General features: G+C 38.2%; 1 protein-coding gene and 1 non-coding gene across 7 annotated transcripts in view; one reads left to right on the plus strand and one right to left on the minus strand.

The window, feature by feature from the left end:
- The window catches only part of GOLGB1 (golgin B1), a 67340-nt gene that overhangs the window by 11912 nt on the left and 30904 nt on the right, over positions 1-24524 (plus strand). For all 6 annotated transcript variants that reach the window (XM_065876021.1, XM_065876022.1, XM_065876024.1 and 3 more), the window contains 4 exons: positions 1013-1415; positions 2404-2519; positions 19465-19579; positions 22242-22315. In XM_065876021.1, coding sequence (XP_065732093.1) covers positions 1013-1415; positions 2404-2519; positions 19465-19579; positions 22242-22315 — 708 coding nt within the window. The remainder of the gene's footprint in view (positions 1-1012; positions 1416-2403; positions 2520-19464; positions 19580-22241; positions 22316-24524) is intronic.
- On the minus strand, positions 24388-24460 carry TRNAG-CCC (transfer RNA glycine (anticodon CCC)). The gene has a single exon. It is a non-coding gene; the product is annotated as a tRNA-Gly (tRNA).

Here is a 24524-nt window from a genome sequence, read left to right on the forward strand (position 1 = left end):
TGTTCTAAAATCTTAAACTCAGGTATCCTATTCCCTGACTGTAGCCCATCCTGTCATTCCCTTTCTTAGGCTGTCCTGACTTTCATTCTCATTAAGATTCCATGATCCTTTCATGTGTTGCTCTGGTACGTTGGTTCTTTCTTGGCCTCGCTCCTTTCCTTATCTGGTATAGATCTGCGACTGCGATTTGGACTACTCCTTTACCAGCCCTTGGATTCCCTGTGTCCCTGCCCCTTCGCATCCAGGGAGCCAAATCCTAATGTGGAATCGGTGCTATGGTCCACATTCTCTGCTTGTTCATCTGGGTCCCGCATGCTGCTGGAGAAAGTCATATCCTTTCTTCTTAATTTTCAACTCTCCTTGAGAACGACTGTCTTTCTTGCATAGAAACATGGTCCCATATCTCCAGTTCTAACAGAACCCATACCCTGACCCTGAGTCCCCTTTCTGGCTGTCATTGAATAGTCAGATTCAAATCCCAGTTGTGCTACTTACTAGATAGGTACTGTGGAGATATTTACATATGTGTGACTTTATGGTAAGTTTCCATTCTCTGCTCCTTTTAGTACCTTATAAGTCTCTCTCTCATGGCCTCTAATATTTTGTATTATAATGATCTGTTTAAGTGTGACTCTCTCACTAAACTCTGAGTTCCTTGAGGGCAGGGACTGGATCCATTTATTCAGCATTTATTGAGTACCACATACTCAGTATGCCATATATTATGCTAGATGCTGGAGAACAGTGATGATAAAACAGACACAGTCCCTTTCCTTATTGAACTAATTTTGTATTGGGAGACACATAAGTGAAAAGCTAATGACACAAATAAATATATATATGAATAGAAACTGTCAAAAGTATCAAGAAGCAAAAACAGAGGGTCTTATGGAATTGTAGGTTTGGTCCTGAGTGTCTAGGCCTGGGCTTCACCTAGAAGAGGCTCTTCACTATGCTTATTGAAATGAAAGAATGAATTTATGGTTAATGAGGCTTTGTCTTTTTTTCTTAGATTTTCTCCCAGCAGTTACAGCAGATAGAAGCTGAGCAGAGTACTTTAAGGAACACTATAGAAACAGAAAGACAGGAGTCCAAGATTCTGATGGAAAAGATGGAACTTGAAGTGGCAGAGAGAAAGCTATCTTTCCATAACCTGCAGGAAGAAATGCGTCATCTTCTAGAACAGCTTGAACAGGCAGGTCAAGCCCAGGCTGAACTGCAGTCCCGGTACAGTGCTTTGGAGCAGAAGCACAAAACAGAAATGGCAGAGAAGACCTCTCACATTTTGAGTCTTCAAAAGACTGAACAAGAGCTGCACTCTGCCTGTGATGCCCTAAAGGATCAAAATTCAAAGCTTCTCCAAGATAAGAGTGAACAGGCAGCTCATTCAGCTCAGGTCATTCAGCAGCTGGAAGGTCAGTAATTGATTGCGTTTGAAGCCCATTTGTCTAGCCCATTTGTCTAGCATCCCTTTAAAATTTCAGGGATCTCTTAGTGGCATCATTTGCTTAAACCAATTGAATGAATGGAATGATTAAGAAAGGTGTCTCTTCTGAACTCTTTGTTGCATTTCTCCCATCTCTGACTGAAGTTATAATCTGGCTTAATAAAATTATTATTATAGTACTAAAAACTATTGATAGTAATGTGTCAGACACTAAAAAGAACCCTATGTGAAACATAACTGTGGTCTGAAGGGTTCACTGACTGAAATGAGTAGGATTTGAATTAATTTGCGGAAAGCTCAGGCCAGATCTAGCTGCAAAGGTAGGGAGACTGAATTGCGTGGAGTCATCTTTACTTCTAAAGATGGATCTGAATGCTTTTCTTATAGGTGAAAATTTCTTTTTAAAGAAAACTTTTTTAAAAATGTGTTATTATTAAAGTAATACATGCCTCTGATTTAGTTTAATTCTAAAAGATTGGCATACAGGAAAGATTTTAGAAAGCATTAAATTGAACATCTGTATTGAAGAGAGCTGAACATTAATCAGAAAGCCTTAAGGGACATTACATGGGAACAGTGTGTTACATGAGCATGCTGTTCTCTTAATTGAACCATGTTCATGTTTAAAACATCTCAGTAGGATTTATAATGCTTACGTGGAGAGTGAAGAAAATAAAATAAAAAACGCTAAGGGCATTTTCAAGGGGGAAAGGAAAAATGACTTTAAAAAAAAATACCTAGACCTGTTTTATTTTACCTTTGAAGGAGGTTTACTGAGATGTCCTTTGGTCCTTGAGAGCATTTAAACAATTTATAAAAATGATGATATTGGCATCGTAATTTTAATTAAGATAACGGAACTAGAATAAACAGCATATGGTGTATCCCTAGAAGATAACTCACTAAGTTTCAGGCTTGAGGCAAAGATCATTTCAATTTTATTTTCTTTTCCTTAGATCAACTCCAGGAAAAATCCGAAGAAATCAACCAATTTCTAAATAAAGCAACGTTGCTAAAACATGAAATAGCATCTCAGACTTCTTTACCAGATGTTTCTAACGAGGGCACACAGGTAATTAAATGTGTACTTCTTATGAATATGATCTATTTGTCTTTGCTGTATCTATACTTGGGTGTTCTAATAGAATTTATTCCAGAAAGCAGTATAAGCCTTCTCTCTTTTCTGCCTATACAATGCTTTTTTGGAGCCAATTCTATTTGAAAGGAAACATGAAAGGCAGTAGTGTCCCAACAATGAATAATGAGAAAAAAGTAGACAATGAGCAGCATAACCTCAAGAGCCTTTCTAACCTCTACAACCTTTCTGTATTGGAGATGAGTCATTAATTTTAATCTTATAATCAGCTTTCCCAGTTGAGAAATCAATTTTGGTTTTGGTAGACTGAGATTTGATCAGGTTTAAAGTATACAATTCAGTCTAACCAAACTTAAAAGTCTATTGTAGAAATCATAATGCCCACATTAATCAGTTAACAGTAAAAAGTTTAATTTCCTGTTGATTGGCCAGTATATTCTCTCTGCCTTCTATAAAAGTCTCCGGGGAGCTAGATTTTAATCACCAGAAAGCTGCTTATTGAGCTTGGATATCAGAACAAGGAGAGTTAGTTTGATGATCTTAATTAACTAGTGTCAAGCTGGGATAACTGGATTAATTCATCTCCATTATAAGATTATACCCTTCCAAACTGACAGATATAGGGGTCAGCAGAGTCCCATAGTTCTTGGGCAGTACTGTGCACTGACAAAAATTTTTCCTTCCTGGTTTTTGGCATCTAGGCTTTCCAATCTCTTCTATTCTCCCATTCTCAACTTTTTCCTCCCGTGTTTTGTTAAGACATTTTTCAGCAACTCTAAAAAATTCAGATTCCATATATATGTTTTAGCATACAGAATTTTTCTCTTTCTGACTTACTTCATTCTGTATGACAGACTCTAGGTCCATCCACCTCACTACAAATAATTCAATTTTGTTTCTTTTTATGGCTGAATAATATTCCATTGTATATATGTGCCACATCTTCTTTATCCATTCATCTGTCAGTGGGCACTTAGGTTGCTTCCATGTCCTGGCTATTGTAAGTAGAGCTGCAATGAACATTGTGGTACATGACTCTTTTTGAATTATGGTTTTCTCAGGGTATATGCCCAGTAGTGAGATTGCTGGGTCGTATGGTAGTTCTATTTTTAGTTTTTTAAGGAACCTCCATACTGTTCTCCATAGTGACTGTATCAATTTACATTCCCACCAGCAGTGCAAGAGGGTTCCCTTTTCTCCACACCCTCTCCAACATTTATTGTTTGTAGATTTTTTTGATGATGGCCATTCTGACCAGTGTGAGGTGATACCTCATTGTAGTTTTGATTTGCATTTCTCTGATGATCAGTGATGTTGAGCATCCTTTCATGTGTTTGTTGGCAATCTGTATATCTTCTTTGGAGAAATATCTATTTAGGTCTTCTGCCCATTTTTGGATTGGGTTGTTTGTTTTTTTGATATTGAGCTGCATGAGCTGCTTGTAAAATTTGGAGATTAATCCTTTGTCAGTTGCTTCATTTGCAAATATTTTCTCCCATTCTGAGGGTTGGCTTTCCATCTTTATGGTTTCCTTTGCTGTGCTTTTAAGTTTCATTAGGTCCCATTTGTTTATTTTTATTTCCATTTCTCTAGGAGGTGGGTCAAAAAAGATCTTGCTGTGATTTATGTCATGGGGTGTTGGACCTATGTTTTCCTCTAAGAGTTTTATAGTGTCTGGCCTTACATTTATGTGTTTAATCCATTTTGAGTTTATTTATGTGTATGGTGTTAGGGAGTGTTCTAATTTCATTCTTTTACATGCAGCTGTCCAGTTTTACCAGCACCACTTATTGAAGAGGCTGTCTTTTCTCCATTGTATATTCTTGCCTCCTTTATCAAAAATTAGGTGACCATATGTGCGTGGGTTTATCTCTAGGCTTTCTATCCTGTTCCATTGATCTATCTTTCTGTTTTTGTGCCAGGACCATACTGTCTTGATTACTGTAGCTTTGTAGTATAGTCTGAAGTCCGGGAGCCTGACTCCTCCAGCTCCTAAAAAAGAAAGTGGTTCTGAAGAATGTAAGGGCAGGACAGGAAGAGAATAGACTTGAGGACATGGGAAGGGAGAAGGGTAAGCTGGGAAGAAGTGAGAGAGTGGCATGGACATATATACACTACCAAATGTAAAATAGATAGCTAGTGGGAAGCAGCCTCATAGCACAGGGAGATCATCTCGGTGCTTTGTGACCACCTAGAAGGGTGGGATGGGGAGGGTTGGGGGGAGACGCAAGAGGGAGGAGATATGGGCATATATGTATATGTATAGTTGATTCACTTTGTTAAAAAGCAGAAACTAACACACTATTGTAAAGCAATTATACTCCAATAAAGATGTCAAAAAAAACAAAAAATAAATAAAAATAAAAACAAAAATTCAAAGAATTTCATGGTGAACACCTGCATACTCACCATTTAGATTCTATTAATATTTACTATATTTGCTTTATCATATATCTATCCATTTATCCATCTACCAATTCATCTTAATTTTTTGTACATTTCACAGTAAGTTGTAGACATCAGTTTTCTCTAAATATTTCAGCATGCATATCATTGACTAGATTTTAATATTTGTTTATAATTCTTTTTCTTTTGAAGTGAGATTTACAAAACATGAAATGTACAGGTATTAAGTGTACCATTCATTGAGTGTTGTCAAATGCGTTACCCAAATCCCTATCAAGATATATCACCCTACAAAGTACCCTTTTTCAGTCAACCGCATTACTCCCCTCCAGAGATGAACCAGTGTTCTATATTTTTACCGTAGATTAATTTTGCATGTTTTATATCCTATAAATGTAATCGTACATTTGTGTTATTTTGTAGAAAACTTCTTTCACTCAGCATATTTTGAGATTCATTTATATTATCGTATGTATCATAATTTATTCTTTTATATTGCTGAGAAGTATTCCATTTTATGAATATACTGTATTTTCCTTTTGCATGACTGTGCTATAATTTCTTTTTGATGGATAACTGGTCTTTTTATGCTTTGGGTATTATGAATTAAGCTGCTATGGACATTCTTGTACAAGTATTTGTGTGGACATATGTTTTCATTTGTCTTCATTAAATGCTAGTTGAGGAATTTCTGGGCCATAGAGTAAGAATATATTTAGCTTTATAGGGAAATGCTGGATCTTCTTCCAAAGTGATTATATTGTTTATACTCTCACCTAAAATATATGAGAGTTCTAGTTGCTCTGCATCTTCTCTAAGATTTGGTATTATCAATTTTTAAAATTTTAGCCATTTTAATGGGTGTGTAGTGGTAGGTCAGTGTGGTTTCAATTTGCATCTCCCCAATGACAAATGACGTTGAACATGTTTACTTGAGATTCTTGGACATTTGTATATCTTCTTTTGGTGAAGTATCTGTTCATGTCATTTCCTCATTTTAAAAATTGAGTTTTTTGCCTATTTATCAAGTTGTAGTAATTCTTTATACATCCTGAATGCCAATTTATTATCAGGCATGTTTGGTAAATATTTTCTCCCATGCTGTGTCTTGCTTCTTTTTCTTTTTTAATTTTTTTAAATTGAAAATCACATATTGAATTTTTTTTATTAAAAGTAGAATTTCTTTTTTAATATTTATTTATTTGGTTCCACCGGGTCTTAGTTGCAGCAGGTGGGCTCCTTAGTTGCAGCTCACCGGCTCCCTAGTTGTGGCATGTGAACTCTTATTTGCAGCATTCATTTGGGATCTAGTTCCCTGACCAGGGATCGAACCTGGACCCCCTGCATTGGGAGCGTGGAGTCTTATCCACTGCAGCACAAGGGAAGTCCCCGTGGCTTGCTTCTTATCCATTTTCTTCATGATGTTCTTTAATTAGCAGACATTTAAAATTTTGATAAAGTCTATTATTTATCATATTTATCATCTTTTTTCTGGTTATAATTTTCTTTGTCCTGTGTGTGAAACCTTTGCTTAACCCCAAGTCATGAAGATATTCTCTTATGTTTTCTTCCACAAGCTATATAGTTTTAGCTTTCACAGTTAAGTCTCTGAACCTCAATAAATTTTTGTGTGTGGTGTAAGATAAGGGTCAAGTTTTATTTTTTTCCCTATATGGATATCCAATTGTCTCTGCACCATTTCTTGAAAAGACTTTACTTTCCTCATTGGATTGCTTTGGTACCTTTGTTGAAAACAAATGATTAATAGGTCTATTTATGAGCTTTCTAGTCTATGAGCTTTCCAGTCTAGTGTAGCCAATTCTTAGGCCTGTATCATATTTTTTTTCGGGCAAGGCTTTATTGGGGCAACAGGGGGAAGTGAGAACAAGTAACAGAGTCCCTTGCTGGCTGGCTCCCTGAGGGGAGGCGAGCTTGTTCCTTATATGGGGTGAGGGTAGGGGTGTGTCCAGGGGTCTTGCTGGAGGGGTGGCTTAGGTGGTTTGCCCACCCCTAAGGTGGTGTTGTAGCATATGCTCAGTACCCTGCTTTTGCTCCCAATACCCTGTTTTTGCTCCAAGCTCTTCAAAAGTGGCAGTTGGGTGTTTTTGGTCTCTTTGTATCTTTTGGGTCCAGAATTTGCTCCAACTGCACATGCACGCAGTTATTTTTAGTCCCATATAGTTTCTTTGTATTTTGTTGCTGGAGGAGATGTTTGTCGAGGTGCAAGCACTGCAGCAAAGGGTCCTAGGTCCCAGCCTATCTCATCCCCTGCTGAGAGACTCTACACCCTTATTCTTAAGGGGTAAGGGAACGAAGGTCTCTTCTTCTGAAACTTCTTCCTGTATAAGGGGACAGGGGCCACAGACCCTAGCCCCTAGAGGTGTAGAAGTTTCTTGCTGACTGTCCCAAGGACCTGGGCCACTTTCTGCTGGAATGGGCTGAATTCCTTGAGCCATCATGAGCCTTACTTCAAATTGTCAGAGCCCAGAAGACACAAACTCAGTCAAAAGGTTAAACAAACAAGGGCTGTAAAGGAGAAAAACAACAATAGCCATTAAAGGGCCTAGGAAGGGAAGGAACCAGGTTACTTTGGGAGGGCTTCCTTAACTGTTGACCTGACAGGAGAGGCAATGTCACCCCTGCCAAGAAGCCATTCTGTTTGGGTATATATTTTTGTTAATCTCGGGGTTAAAGTTCAACGTTTCTCTACTTTTAGAATGGAAGGTCTGCGTTGGTCCCAGCTCTCCTTTTTGGACCGAAAAGTCTTAGTCACAGGTTTACAACAATAGGGAAGACAACAGAGTACTAGACAAAATATAGTCTAAATCAGTATGACTGAAAAGAAAAGGGTTATGAGAAAACAAAAACCTCCTGCCAGAAAGCTTTTTATTTTTTTTGCGGTACGCGGGCCTCTCACTGTTGTGGCCTCTCCCGTGGCGGAGCACAGGCTCCGGACGCGCAGGCTCAGAGGCCATGGCTCATGGGCCCAGCCGCTCCGCAGCATGTGGATCTTCCCAGACCAGGGCACGAACCCGTGTCCCCTGCATCGGCAGGCAGACTCTCAACCACTGCGCCACCAGGGAAGCCCCAGAAAGCTTTTTATACCTTGTGGTATCCAGGAGAACAAACTGGAGAACCAGTTTTCAGTTTCCCTGCCCATATTGAATAGTGAGGATTGGTGGTTAATTGTCTGCTGAAACCAGGTGGTTTGTTGTCAGATATTCTCAATGTTGGTTTCTACCCGGTACGGGCATCAGGGCTGTTTTCTTTGCCTCCCGATGTGCCCTGTTCCCTTAGGTAATTTGAGAATTTTCCTTTTGGTGCCCACAGCAGTCAATAACTTCGACTAGTGTTGATTTTTGAGCACTTCTATGAGTTGTAATATCTCAGCCCCATATGTTACAGTGGAATTTTTTGCATTTAAAAGTCCTCTTTCTTTCCAGATTAGCTGCATGGGCATGTAAAACAAGGAAGGCATATATATATATATATATATATATATATATATATATTTAAAATTTATTCATTTTATTTATTTATTTTTGGCTGCATTGGGTCTTCATTGCTGCTCACAGGCTTTCTCTAGTTGCGGTGAGCGGGAGCTACTCTTCGTTACAGTGCGCGGGCTTCTCATTGTGGTGGCTTCTCTTGTTACGGAGCACGGGCTCTAGGCGCGCGGGCTTCAGTAGTTGTGGCGTGTGGGCTCAGTAGTTGTGGCTCGCGGGATCTAGAGCACAAGTTCAGTAGTTGTGGTGCACGGGCTTAGTTGCTTCGCGGCATGTGGGGTCTTCCCGGACCAGGGCTTGAACCCATGTCCCCTGCACTGGCAGGCGGATTCTTTTTTTTTTTTTTTTTTAACATCTTTATTGGGGTATAATTGCTGTGTGTTAGTTTCTGCTTTATAACAAAGTGAATCAGCTATATATATATATATGCTCCCATGTGTCTTCCCTCTTGCGTCTCCCTCCCTCCCACTCTCCCCATCCCACCCCTCCAGGCTGTCCCAAAGCCCCGAGCTAATATCCCTGTGCCTTGCGGCTGCTTCCCCCTAGCTATCTACCTTACTACGTTTGTTAGTGTGTATATGTCCATGACTCTCTCTCGCCCTGTCAAAACTCACCCTTCCCCCTCCCCATATCCTCAAGTCCGTTCTCCAGTAGGTCTGCGCCTCTATTCCTGTCTTATCCCTAGGTTCTTCATGACATTTTTTTCCTTAAATTCCATATATATGTGTTAGCATACGGTATTTGTCTTTTTCTTTCTGACTTACTTCACTCTGTATGACAGACTCTAGGTCTATCCATCTCATTACAAATAACTCAATTTCATTTCTTTTTAAGGCTGAGTAATATTCCATTGTGTATATGTGCCACATCTTCTTTATCCATTCGTTGGCAGGCGGATTCTTAACCACTGTGCCACCAGGGAAGCCCGGAAGGCATATTTTGAGTCTGTATATATATTTATAATTTTCCTTCCCCGAGTGTTAAGACTCAGGTTAGGGCTATTAGCTCAGCCCTCTGGGCTGAAGTGTTAGGTGGCAAAGGTTTTGCTTATATAACACTATAAGTGCTCACAGTAGCATACCCTGCCCTCCTGACTCCATCTTTAATGAAACTACTGCCATCAGTAAACCATTCTTCCTCAGGGTTTTCTATGGCCTGGTCTGTTAGATCAGGCCTACAGGCATAAACCTAGTCAGGGGTTTCAAGGCAGAAATGTGTTAGTTCTGGGCCTTCAGCCAGGATTAGAGTAGCCAGATTGAAGGTGTGGCAAGTTTTGAGGGTTAGTTCTGGGGAGTCAAGGAGTAAAGCCTGCTACTTAGTAAGGCAGCCTCCAGTTAGCTAATGGTGGCCTTTAATTTCCAGAATCTTTTGTACTTGGTGAGGGGTCTGGACTTCCAGCGGCTGTCCAAAGGTAAGCTTGTTAACTTCTTCCACTAATAAAGCAGTGGCAGCTACCGCCCAGAAGCAGCCATGTCAACCTTGGGCCATGGAATCTAGTTCTTTGGAAAAATAGCCTATAGGTTGAGGAACTTCTAGCTTTTGTACAAGGACTCCCATAGCTGTCCCCTGTTTATCAGCTATGTACAAGATAAATGGCTTTTTAAAATTGGGGAGACCCAGAGCAAAAGCTTTGGTGAGGGTCTGTTTGATCTTATTAAGAGCCCTTTCTTGTTCCCCAGTCCAAAGTAGTAGCTCTGTATCTGGGCCTTTAGTGGCTTCATATAGAGGTTTAGCCATTAGTCTGAATCCTGGAATCCAAATTCCGCAAAATCCTGTCATGCCTAAGAAAGTACGAGGATTTTTTTTTTGGTCTTTGGGGCGCTTAGTTCTAATATAGCTTCTTTTCTATCTAGAGATAGCTGTCTGCTTCCAGGGTTTATAATATATCTCAGATATTTAACTTGTTACTTTGAGATTTGTGCTTTTTTCTGAAAGATCCTGTAACCCTGGGTCCCAAGGAAATTAAGGACTTAAATGGTATTCTGGTCTGAGGCCTCCGTGGTGGGAACTACATATTAATATGTCATCTACATACTGTAGACTGGCCCCTTCTTTTAGATGTATTTTCCTTAGTTTTTTTTTTTTTTAAATAAATTTATTTATTTATATTTTTGGCTGCGTTGGGTCTTCGTTGCTGTGCGCATGCTTTCTCTAGTTGTGGCAAGCTGGAGTGACTCTTTGTTGCAGTGCGCGGGCTTCTTACTGTGGTGGCTTCTCTTGTTGTGGAGCACGGGGTGCACAGGCTTCAGTAGTTGTGGCACATGGCCTCGGTAGTTGTGGCTTGTGGGCCCTAGAGTACAGGCTTAGTAGTTGTGGCGCACAGGCTTAGTTGCTCCATGGCATGTGGCGTCTTCCCTGACCAGGCCTTGAACCCGTGTCCTGTGCATTGACAGGCAGATTCTTAACCACTGTGCCACCAGGAAGGTCCCTCCCTTAGTTCTTTTCTTAGGGCCTGGGTGAACAAGTGTGGGCTGTCCTGAAACCCCTGAAGCAATACTGTCCAGGTATATTATTGCATTTGACCTGAGTGGGGGTTAGTCTACTAAAAGGCAAACAGATACTGAGATGAGAAATGAACTGGGATGCAAAAGAAGGCATCCCTGAGGTCAAGCACTCCAGGAATCTGGACTAATATAAGGATTGGCCACAAAGGGATGTATAGGGACCACTGCATCATTTACTCCTCTAAGGTCTTGTACTATTCGATATTCCCTATTTGGCTTAACAACTGGCAGAATAGGGGTACTGTATGGAGACTGACAGAGCACTAAGAGGCCACGTCTTAAAAATTTATGGATGAGGGGTTGCAAACCTTTTTTTGCTTCCAACTTTATGGGGTACTGTCTCTTGTTAGAATAAGCGACTTCTGGCTTAAGGCTAATTTTTACAGGTTGAACATTTATAGCCTTCCCAGGGATTCCTTTGTCCCAAACTGCAGGGTTTACTGTGTGTAGAATATGGCTGGGAATAGGCCCTTGTTCTTCCAGTTGATTTGTCTTAGAATCAAGATAAGGGGCTGCTTCGGGCCTCCTAACTGTAATATGGCTCCAAGGGAGCCCAGAAGGTCTCTCCCCAGTAATGGGATAGGACACTCAGGCCCAACTTAAAAGGCACATGAGATCAAACACTGTTCAAATAGGCAAGTGAGAGGCCCAGTGAAGTAACGGGTGTGAGGCTTTCCATCAACACCAGTCACAGTACAGCTTTTGGAGGAAGGAGGCCCAGTGTGAGAGATCAGGACAGAGTAAGTGGCTCCATTATCACTTAAAAAATTGATTTTCTTACCTGCTATGTCAAGGACCACCCGGGCCTCCTTGATGGAGATAGATGTCTCATTGCGGGGAGCCACCAGAATCCCCAGGCCCGCTCAGTCGTCCAGCATGGCCATCTCAGGAGAGGGAGCCCCCAAACGTGGTGACACTGAAACAAGAGGTTCAGGTGGCTACTTGTCACCCCAGGGAAGCTGCATTCAGTGGTCCTAGAGGTGCCCAGATCCTCTCCCTGGAAGAGGACAACTGCCCCACATTGAGCACTGTAAATCTAATACTGACCAGGGTTCTTGGCCTTCCCCAATCAATAGAAATTGATTAGAGGCCAGACAAGAAATTCAGGCAAGGCTTTATTGGGGCCCCTGCTACAGCAGGGCAGAGTGAGAACAAGTGATAAGTTCCTTTGTTTGCTGCTCCTGCCTGTATCACATTGTTTTCATTACTGTAGTTTGTAGTTAGTCTTGAAGTCAGGTAGTATAAGTCCTCTGACTTTGTTGTTCTTTTCAAGATTGCCTTGATTATTCTAGGTTCTTTGCATTTCCATAGAAATTATACAATCAACGATCTCAAATTCTATTTGAAGAAAAGAAGAAGCTGGATGGGATTTTGAATTGGCATTGTGTTGAATCTATAGATCACTTTAGGGAGAATTGACATCTTAATACTACTGAACTTTTCAATCCATGAGTATAGTATCTCTCTTCACTTATTAAGCTCTTTAATTTCTTTCAGCAATGGTTTGTAGTTTTGGTTGGAGGAGTTGTGCACATTTTAAAATTTATTCTGAAATAGTTCATATTTTTTAATGCTGTTGTAGGTGGAATTTATTCTAATTTCACCTTTCCAACTGTTTGCACTTTTATGTAAGTATATAATTGAATTTTGCTTATGTGAACTTGATATTTATTTTATTAATTCTAGTCTCATTCTGTAGATTCTTTAGGATTTTCTACATAAACAATCATGTCATCTGCAAATAAAGGCAAGTTTTACTTACTCCTTGCTAATCTTTATGCCTTTATTTCTTTTTCATGCAATGGCTAGGACCTTCATAACACTTTAATAGAAGTGGTAAGACTGGGCCTTCTTGCATTTTGCCTGATCTTAGGGGAGAGTATTTCATATTTTACCATTAGCTGTGTTACTAGTTTCAAGTTTTCATTAATCTTTTTTATCAGATTGAGGACTTTACCTTCTATTCTTAATTTGGTAAGAATTTGTATTAAATTTTGCCAAATGCCTTATCTGCATTTATTGAAATGATCATATGGGTTTTCTTCTGTTCATATGGTACATTACTTTAATTTTTGACTATTAAACCAACCTTGTTTTGTTAGGATAAACCCAACTTAGTCATAAAGTATTATCCTTTATATATATTACTGAATTTGATTTACTACTATTTTGGGAAGCATTTTTGTATCTGTACTTATGAAGGATATTGGTCTTTGTTTTGGTCATGAAGATTTTCCTTTGTTTTGTAGTACTTTGTCAGATTTTGGTATTAGGGTTATTATGGCATTAAAAAAATGAGTTGGGGAGTGTTCCCTTTTATTTAAGAGTTTGTGTAAAATTGGTATTATTTCTCAAGAATTTGAAAGAATTCACCAGTGAAACTATCTGGGTCTGGAGTTGATAATGAATTAAATTTCTTTTACAGATATAAGACTAATAAGATTTTCTTTTTCATCTTGTGCCAGTTGGATTTTAGTTTTGTTTTGTTCTGTCCGTTTCATTGAAGATGTCAAATTTTTGTTATAACGTTGGTTATAGTGTTCCCTTTTTTATCCTTTTAATGCTTGTACGCTCTGTAGTGATACCCATCCCTCCCCCAATCCCTATTGTTTTTTTTAATTAAGATATAATTGACATATAACATTGTGTAAGTTTAAGGTGTACAACTTGTTGATTTGATACATGTATATATTGCAATAGGGTTACCACCATAACATTAGCTAACACCTCCATCATGACACATAATTATAATTTCTTTTTTGTGGTGAGAACATTTAAGATCTAGTCTCTTAGCAACTTTGAACTATATAATACATTATTGTTAACTATAATCACAATGTTGGGTGTTAGATCTTCAGAACTTTTTCATCTTCGATCCGCAAGTTTCTACTATTTGGCCGACATCTCCCCACTTTGTGCTTCATTTTCTTGATGAGACTTTAAACTAGAAATTATTTGACTTTTAAAAAAAATCTTTTCAAAGAACCAACTTTTGGCCTTGTCAATTTTCTCTAATGCTGGTCTGTTTTCACTTTTTTTTTTTTTGCGGTACGCGGGCCTCTCACTGTTGTGGCCTCTCCCGCTGCGGAGCGCAGGCTCTGGACTGATGCGCAGGCTCAGCGGCCATGGCTCAGGGGCCCAGCCGCTCCACGGCATGTGGGATCTTCCCGGACCGGGGCACGAACCCAAGTCCCCTACATCGGCAGGCGGACTCTCAACCGCTGCGCCAACCAGGGAAGCCCTGTTTTCACTTTTATTGATTTTTGTTCTTTGGTATTTCTTTCTATTTATTTGGGTTTACTTTGCTCTTCTGTTTCTAACTTCTTAAGGTGTAACTTTATATCAAACACTTCAGGTCTTCTTTTCTCATTTAAACATTTAAAGTTACACAGTTCCCTCTTAAGCACATGGTTTGGTATGTTGTGTTGTTATCATTCAGTTTTTGAAGAGTTTTCTAATTCTCCTTATGATTTCTTCTTTGATCATGGACTATTTAGAAGTGTGTTATTTAATATCCAGATATTTGGTTTTATTTCTAGATATTATTATTGATTTCTAATTAATTTCATTATGATCAGGTAATATGTTCTATATGATTTCAGTGCTTTGAAATTTATAGAAACTTGTTTTATGACATAGCATATGGGGTGTCTTGGTGAATGTAGCTTGTGCACTTGTAAAAAATGTATATTCTGTAGTTACTGGCTGTAACATTTTATAAATATCACTTAAATCATAGTATTATTCAAATTATATTTGACTGATTTTTGTCTAGTTGTTGAAACTTGACTGATTTTTTTTAGCATTTGACAAAATTTAATATCTATTCATAATAATAAGTTCTTAACAAATTAGACATAGACAAATGTAGCTTAATGTAATAAAGACCATATACAACAAGCCCACAGCTAACAACATACTCAGTGGTGAAAGGCTGAAAGCTTTTCCTCTAAGATCAGGAACTAGACAAAGGTGCCCACTCTCATCACTCCTATTCAACATAATAATGGAAGTCCTTGCAAGATCTGGAATAGCCAAGCAGTCCTGAGAAAGAACAAAGAGGGAGGCATAAAATTCTGGATTTCTTTTCTTTTCAATTCTGTGTTCCAGAGATTTGGAGAGGAATGAATGATGAGGATGGCTCTTTTCTCCCTGAAGTCTGGAGCCTTCTGTAGGAGAATCAAAGACTGGAGTTGACTTGAAAGCTGAGAGTTGGAATTATCTGGAGGCTTTTTCAACTCAATTCTGGCGCCAGGAGTAGGATGACTTGAGTTTGCTGACATAATCACATGCCCTTCTCTTGTGGCTTGGCTGGTGTTTTGATTGCTATTTCTTCATTGGGATGATTTAGTTGTTCTTCTAAACAGAAAGTTATGAGATTCCTCGAATTCTAGAGATCAGAAATCAAAATTGGTTTCACTGGCCAAAAGTCGTGATGTCAGCTGAGCTGCAGGGAAGGAGGCTTTAGGGAAGAATTCATTTCCTCATTTTTTCCAGTGACTAGAGCTGTATTACTTACACCCTTGGTTCCTGGTTGTTCTTCCATCTTTAAAACCAGAAACCTAACATCTCATCTTAGTCATCAGGTTGCCTTCCAACTCTTGAAACTAGACTGATTTTTTTTAAAGAGTTTATTTATTTGTTTATTTATTTATTTGTTTTTGCCTGCGTTGGGTTTTCGTTGCTCCGCTCAGGCTTTCTCTAGTTGTGGCAAGTGGGGACTACACTTTGTTGTGGTGCCCAGGCTTCTCATTGCAGTGGCTTCTCTTGTTGCAGAGTACAGGCTCTAGGCATGCAAGCTTCAATAGTTGTGGCACACGGGCTCAAGAGCACAGTCTCAGTAGTTGTGGCGCACAGGCTTAGTTGCTCCATGGCATGTGGAATCTTCTCGGATCAGGGATCGAACCCGTGTCCCCTGCATTGACAGGCGGACTCAACCACTGCACCACCAGGGAAATCCTGCATACTTTTTTTTTTTTTTTTTTGCAGTACACGGGCCTCTCACTGTTGTGGCCTCTCCCGTTGTGGAGCACAGGCTCTGGACACACAGGCTCAGCGGCCATGGCTCACGGGCCTAGCCGCTCCATGGCATGTGGGATCTTCCCGGACTGGGGCACGAACACGTGTCCTCTGCATCGGCAGGCGGACTCTCAACCACTGCGCCACCAGGGAAGCCCCCTGCATACTTATAAAGTGTACAACTTGATAAGTTTTGACATGCACGAAGCCATCACCATTATCAAGAAAATGAACATATTCATCACCCCCCCAAAGTTTCTCATGCCCCCTTTTAATTTTTCTCTCACATCTCCCACTACCCAGGCAACCACTTGTCTTCTTTCTGTCATTATAGATTAGTTTGTATTTTTAATAAATTATATGTGCTCTTTTTCTTTCCTGGTTCTCTCACTCAGCATACTTATTTTGATATTCATCCTATTGTATGCAGCAAGAATTCATTCCTTTGTATTGTTGAGGATATTGTACCTACCACAATTTGTTTATCCATTTACTTGTTGATGGACAAACTTGGATTGTTGACAATTTTTGGCTATTACAAATAAAGCTTCTATGAATATTCTTTTACAAATCTTTGTTTGGACCTGTGCTTTCTTTACTCTCAGTAAATACCTAGAAGTGAAGTGTCTGGATCATATGAGAGGTTTTAAGACCTTGGCAGTTTTCCAAAGTGGTGTTACCATTTTCTATTCCCAGCAGAAGTGTATGAGAGTTCCAGGGGTAAACCTCACTTGGTAGTGATATATTATCCTTATACTTTATTGAATTCACTTGCTAAAAATTCTATTTGTTTCATAACTATTTGGCTGTTTAGGTTATCTATTTCTTCTTGAGTGAGCTTTGGTGTTTTATATCTTTTAGGGGATTTGTCCATATAAAGTGTCAAATTTATAGGCAAATTATAAAGTTATTCATAATAGTCTATAATTATTGTTTTAATATGTATAGAATCTGTAGTGATGTTACCTCTCCCATTTCTGATATTGGTAATTTGTGTTTTCTTTCTTACACAGGTTAGACTGTCCAGAGGTTTATTAACTTTACTGATCTAAAAACCAGCTTTGAGTTCATTGATTTTGCCTTGTTTTCTGTTTTCTATTTTATTGATTTCTACTTTGATCTTTATTATTTCCTTTCTTCTGTTTACTTTGGATTTGATATCCTCATTTCTTAGCTTCTTAAGGTGAAAGCTGAGGCCATTAGTTTGAGAACTTTCTTATTTCTAATATAGACATTTTGCATTATAAATTCTCCCCAAAAAATCTACTTTAGCAGTATCTCACAAGTTCTGTTGTATTTTCATTTTCATTCAGTTCACAATACTAATTTCCCTTTTAATTTCTTCTTTGCCCCCGGGTTACTTAGTTTCCAGATATTTGGGAGTCATATGTCTAGAGGTCTTTCTGTTATTGATTTTTATTTTAATTCCATTGTGGTCAGAGCACATACTTTATATGACTTGGCTCTTTAAGAATTGATTGAGACTTGTTTTATGGCCCAGAATGTTGTCTGTTTTGGTAAATGTTCTGTATGTACTTGAAAATAATATGTAGTCTGCTGTTGTTTGCTGGAATGTTCTATAAATGCCAATCATGTAAAGTTGATTGATAGTCTTATTCAAGTGTACTATGTCCTTGCTGCTTTTCTGCCTCTCAATTATTGAAATCCCATATTATAGTTGTGGATTTATTTACAGTTCTATCAGTTTTTACACCATGTATTTTCAAGCTGTGTTATTGGGGGCTTAGACATTTAGGATGTTTATGTCTTCTTGATTAAGTGACCCATTGATATTATGAAATGACCTTCCTTATCCCTGGTGACATTCTTTGCTGTGAGATGTACTTCTTTCTGATATTAATATAGCTATTCCACTTTTCTTTTGAGTAGTGTTAGCATGGTGTATCTTTTCTCACTCTTTAACTTATTTTTGTCTTTATATTTAAAGCTTATATGCAGCATAGAGTTTGAGCCTACTTCTTATCCAATATGTCAATCTCTGCCTTTTACTTGGAGTGTTCAGACCATTTCCATTAATGTTGTCGTTGATATAGTTTTAAGTTTCTCACCTTGTTGTTTGTTTTCCATTTTTCCAACTGTTGTCTTCTACTTTTCCTTCCTTTTAAAAAATTGGTTGAGTATTTTTTATGACTCTGTTTTTCTCCCTTTTCAGCATATTAGCTATAATTCTTTATTTTATGATAGTGACTGCATTAGAGATTATAGTCTGCATTTTTATCACAGTTACCTACATATAATATTGTGCTTCTTCAAGTATAGAATAAAAGCCTTACAATTATATACTTCTATTTCTTCACTCTTGGGATTTATATTATTATTATTTTACTTATGCATATATTATAAACAAAAAGTACAAAAATATAACATGTTATAAACAAAAATTTTTATTTTTGTTTAGTTATTTATCTTTTAGAAGATTCAAATAATAAGAAAATAAATCTTAACTACCATTGCAGTTACCATTTCTGGTACTTTTCTTTAGGATAGATCAAGAGTTGGCTGTCTTTTTCCATAAAGGGTCAAATGGTAAATATTTTAGGCTTTTAGGCCATAAATAAAACTTTATTTACAAAAACAGGTGGGAGGCTCCAAATTTTGCCAAACTCTGGTGTAGTTTCATATTTCCATCTGGTTTTGTTTTCCTTCTGCCTAAAGGACTTCTTTTAATGTGGGTGTACTGTCATGAGCACACAAGTCTGCTGGTGATGGGTTCTTATAGCTCTTGTATGTTCGAAGACATTTTTATCTCTCCATTGTTTTTGAAAGCTATTGTTAAAAGCTGACTAGAGAACCTACATCAATAGGTTTTTTTTTCTCTTTCAGTACTTTAAGGTTATTACTCTACTATCTTTTTTCTTGCATTTTGTTTTTGACAAGAAGTCTGTCATCCTTGTCTTTTTTTTTTTTTTTCCTGGTTGCTTTTAGGATTTTATCACTGGTTTTGAGCACTTGGGTTATGATGTGCCTTTGCATAGTTTTCTTCATGTTTCTTTTGCTTGGACTTTGAATCTCTATGTTTATAGTTTTCATCAGTTTGGAAAATTTTCTGCCGTTAATTAGTCAAATATTTTTTTTGACCCTCTCCCTTCCTTTGGAGATTCCAATTACACATATATTAGATTACTTGAAGTTTTTCCAGAACTCATAATGCACTTTTAGTTTTTTGGATTCTGAAAATTTTCTTTCGTGTGCAGTAGACTTGGAATTTCTCTCTTTGTAATCCAGACTTCAGTCTTAAATTCAAAAGCCAATGAATTGCAAATTTGTGTGAAAGATTTTCTCTTTCTATCTTCAGATGAAAAGTATTACTTTAAAGGTTACCTAGGCAGATAAGTAGATGCTATTTTAAAAGTATTTTCATGGCTGGAGAACTTTTAGAAGACAAAAATGCCAGAGGCTGTCTGGACATTAGTATGAGAGTTTTGTACTGGAGAATCATTAATTTGTTGTCTTTCTACAATTTAGGCAGTCACTGAGGAGAGTATTGCCTTTTTGCAGAAGAGAGTGGTAGAACTAGAGAATGAAAAGGGAGCCTTGCTCTTTAATTCTGTAGAGCTGGAGGAGCTGAAAGCTGAGAATGGTACGTATAAATGAAAACCATAATTCTCTGACTTCTTAACCCACAAGTGCCTCTACTTTTATCACTATATATGTATAACATGTAGATTCTCTGATTCTATGATAATAAAGATCTTAGACAGCATGGCTGGTAATTATTGAAGTTAGGATTAATACACATGAAACAATTTAAGCACAATACCAGTGTTTACATAAGTATAACATTTTGCAGTATGGGCTATAGATGCTGCAGGAGATCTGTACTGTATTCATTTTGGAGTGGCCAAGGAATCTTCTCAGAAGTATGGCTTGAATAGGACCTTAATAAGACAATGAATTTTTAAATAGCCAAAATAAAGAGAGAAAAGACTTTCCCAGTAATAAATTTGTGGGGTGAGATAATAGAGATCAGTATAAATAAAGGTTCAGAGGTAGAAACCATTTTGGCTTTTGCTCATAGTATATACTGCTTAGAACCTTATCCCTTTTCTTTAGCTTGGCTAATTCTTATTCATGTTTCAGGCCTCAACTAGGCCATTATCTTTTTCAGGAAGTCGATCCTAATTTCCCAAAGTTGGGTTAAATGCATTTTTGTGCTTCCAAATTGCATTCTTTTAACATTGCATTAAGATCATCTATTTATAATTTTATGTCTTATATTATAAGCTCTTTAGAGATAAAGTATAAGCTCTTCAAAGGCAGGGGCCCTTTTTTTTTTGTCTTTTGCTTTACCAGGAACTAGAATAGTACCTGGCAAATGAGTGGCTGCTGAATAAAGTTTTGTTTGATTGAACTAAATTTAGCACTTTATTCTATTGGACTGTGTGTGAAGAGTTAGTAAGAATGAAGATAATACCTCCTTCCATTTGTCACCTGCTTCATAAGGACCTTATGGTTTTAATAACTTCTAGTCAATAACATTTTACTTATCTATTTTATCCTGGAGTAACTGACTACCATGCTTTATCTTTAAGAGTGAGAATGAATACCAAATAAAGTTTGTACCATTTCCTAAGGTCTATAGCCAATATTTCCAACTTAACCATCTTACAGTTCCACTTAGCTATAAACTAGGGATCGTATACCTTTATTAGACTAGTCCCACCGTTGCTGATAAAGAAAGAATGCCACAAATTCAGTTCATTATTCAACCCACTGAAAATACTTCTTTGAGATCTTATCCGTGATGCTTATTTTGTAGTTTTGCAAGCAGTCCCTGTCACTTTCATGTAGCTCACTGTGGTTTAGAGGTTATGTGAGTTCCATTCTCTTTGTTCTTTCCTGCAGGGGTCACTGGACTTGTTTTCTGTATTAGTTTTTGGGTCTGGTCTCATAGGTTACCTTTGCTTTATGAGTCATGTTCTATTAAACTCACCTTTTGTGCTTCCATTTCTGCCACTGTGCTCCTTCCTCAAATAATCTTGTGAAATGTCTGAACATATTATATACAGTCTTGAATTCATTTGTTTCATAAATGTTCATTCATTCATTCAGCAAATATCTATGGTGCCTTTCCTATGTACCAGGCACTAATTTAGTTGCTAAGCATATTGCTGTGAACATATTAGAGGACAAGACAGGCTATAAACATGTATATACATAAGAAAATTTCAGGGAGTGATAAGTATTAGGATAAAAATAGAACAGGCTACTGCACATGTGCCTGGGGGAAGAAGAAAGTAGCCTCAGAGTGGTTAGGGTGGGCCTCTCTGAGCACTTGATACCTGAATGATGAAAAGGGGACAGCCATGCAAAAAGAGGCTGAGCAAATCGAATCCCAAGCAGAGAAGAGCAGTGCAAACACCCTGAGGTATGAATAAATTTGATATGTTTGCAGACAGTGTTCTTGGGATTAGAGGGAGCAAAAATGGGGTAGTACAAGCAGAGGAGTTTGTAGAATAAGTGGGGTCAAATCATGTAGGTCACGTTAAGACATTTGGATGTAGCGTAAAAAATATGCTTCTTTTGTTTGTTTCTTTAGTATATTTGTCTTAACTTCTCAGAAAGAGTATAAACTTCTTGGGGGCTTATTAATACTCAATATTTTTATCCTCCAAGGTACTACTACTGTTTTTAAATACACACTTTGTAAACATGGGGTGGAACTCAGAAGACTGAATTCTGATCCCAGCTCTATGAACTAGCTGTAGGTCATGGCATTTCTTTGTTTCCTCATATGGTCATTGAGGAGATTGGATAGCTCCCTTCTAGTGCTAAAATTTGACGTCCTTATGAAAATATGTGAAAGAATGTTGAAGACATTATAAGTGCTATATTAATACATTATAATATGGATACAAACAAAAAAAAATATGGATACAGAGGGTTATAGATAAATTAAGTTAAATTTATTGCCCTAGAAGTCCCAAATTATGCCACAGAAATAGCTGCTTTTTGTCATATGCTCTGGCATTTTTATTCCCTTTAAAGCCTTCCACTATTTATTATACTTCACTCAGGTTAATAATTAATACCTAGTACCATTCTATCTTATATCTCATCTTCTCATCTTCTTTTGCAACTTCTTTAATAAAATAAACGTTTTATCTCCCCCAAACTATTGTATCTGTTCTTTCCTCTTGGTTATTTCATGCATCTCAAATAGCCACATACACAGTCATATCTCTGTTTTTTTCAAACACTCTACATTTATCTTCTAAGGATATTTATTTTGTGACTTTCAGAAAAACTGTCCTCTCAGATTACTCTCCTGGAGGCTCAGAAGAGAACTGGAGAGGCAGATAGAGAAGTCAGTGAGGTAAGTGATGCATTCTTTTTTTTTTTTAATGATTTATTTTATTTATTTTGTCTGTGTTGTGTCTTTGTAGCTGTGTGTGGACTTTCTCTAGTTGCGGTGAGTGGGGGCTACTCTTTGTTGTGGTGTGCGGGCTTCTCATTGGGGTGGCTTGTCTTGTTGTGGAGCACAGGCTCTAGGTGCCCAGGCATAGTAGTTGTGGCTCGCGGGCTCTAGGGTGCAGGCTCAGTAGTTGTGGCTCGTGGGCTCTAGGGCGCAGGCTCAGTAGCTGTAGTGCACCGGCTTAGTTGCTTCGTGACATGTGGAATCTTCCCAGACCAGGGCTCGAACCCATGTCTCCTGCATTGGCAGGCGGACTCTTAACCACTGCGCCACCAGGGAAGACCGATGCATTCTTAAAATAATCAGAATATGAGCTCAATCAAAGGGAGGTAATTTCAAACCTAAGCTTTTCTGCAGTTTCTAATGTTGATAGAGATTACATTACCTGGAAAGTGAGGTTTAAGAGTTGTAATGGTTATTATTTATCTTTACTCTCACTTGTTTCTAAATATTTGGAATTTTTTTGTTTGTTCAGAACCAACGCAAGTACAGTAGCACTTGCTTGGGATTTGATAACCCATTTTTCATGCTAGGTTATCATTTATTTCAGCTTCTTTGCCCATCTCAGATAAGTTTCTCAGTGAAGAGATTAGATAAAGTCTCTAGTCTCTCCCCAAATCCCCTTCCCCAGTTGGCACAGTTTCACTTAAGATTATATTAAAAAGGGTATCGTCAGAGAATGGTGCTTTTTATAACCTAAAAATTACTATAAGAAATGTATGGTTGCTCAATATTCTGCTGATTTAAGATTACTGTTAGCTGTACTGTGTTTAATTGTCCTTCCAATCAACAAGTCAGTGATAGACTCATAAATGGCTTTGGGGAATAATGTAACTTCCTTTTTTTAAAAAAAATATTTATTTATTTATTTTTGGCTGTGTTGCATCTTCGTTGCTGCACGTGGGCTTTCTCTAGTTGTGGCGAGTGGGGGCTACTCTTCGTTGCGGTACATGGGCTTCTCATTGCGGTGGCTTCTCTTATTGTGGAGCATGGGTTCTAGGTGCACAAGCTTCAGTAGTTGCAGCACGTGGGCTCAGTAGTTGAGGCTCGCGGGCTCTGGAGCGCAGGCTCAGTAGTTGTGGCTCACGGGCTTAGTTTTTCTGTGGCATATGGGATCTTCCCAGACCAGGGATTGGACCCATGTCCCCAAACTCATTTAATAAAATACTAAATTTGCCATGAGATTCACTGGTTTTGTTTCCCAAGAAAACAATTATAGAATAATTTATGTGGATTGAGCAGTCTAACACAGTAATCCTTGTAATAGTAACTTGGTTAATATTTTGTAAAACAGGTCTATAATGTCTTCCCAATCCCCAACTCCTTTTTGATTATTTTATCCTGGCAATTTATCTCAATCAACTTGTTTGATATTTGTCTGTTAATGGCTGTCTTATCTAATACTTCCCATTTCAAGTTTAGGAAAAGGAATCCCTAACTTCCTCCTTGGCATGGGATGAAACAAAAATTTAATTCATTTCCTGCTTCCCTTTTTATTTTTAAGCAGTTCTTAGGAGAAATAAGTAGTTTTAATCTGAAGGAAAAGTTTCCCAAGTGAGGAATATTTAGAAAATGAGTCTCAGGTTTCCTTAAGTCTTATGAATATGACATGGCCTCAGTGCAGCATTGACAGGATGCCCTCAGAGGTCCAAGTTGGGAAAACTGATTTTAAAAGTATTTAGCAGTGTTATGTTAGGAAGGTTTGGACAGAAAAGTTTTAGGTTTTGGAAAATGCACAAAATACCAGTTTTTACTTAGGCTCCTTTCTCCCTCCCTCCCTCCCTCCCTCCCTCCCTTTCTTTCTTTCTAATAAATTTATTTATTATTTATTTATATTGGAGATTTATTTATTTTGGCTGCACTGGGTCTTCGTTGCAGCACGCAGGCTTCTCTAGTTGCAGTGCACAGGCTCTAGAGTGCACAGGCTCAGTAGTTGTGGCGTGAGGGCTTAGTTGCGGTATGTGGGATCTTAGTTCCCTGACCAGGGATTGAACCTGGGCCCCCTGCATTGGGAGTGCGGAGTCTTAACCACTGGACCACCAGGGAAGTCCCTACTTAGGCTCTTTTCTATAAAACATTTGATTGAGGCTTTTTCTTTCTTTTTTTAAAA

The sequence above is a fragment of the Phocoena phocoena genome, chromosome 4, assembly GCF_963924675.1.
Source record: "Phocoena phocoena chromosome 4, mPhoPho1.1, whole genome shotgun sequence".
In the NCBI taxonomy this organism is placed as follows: Eukaryota; Metazoa; Chordata; class Mammalia; order Artiodactyla; family Phocoenidae; genus Phocoena; species Phocoena phocoena.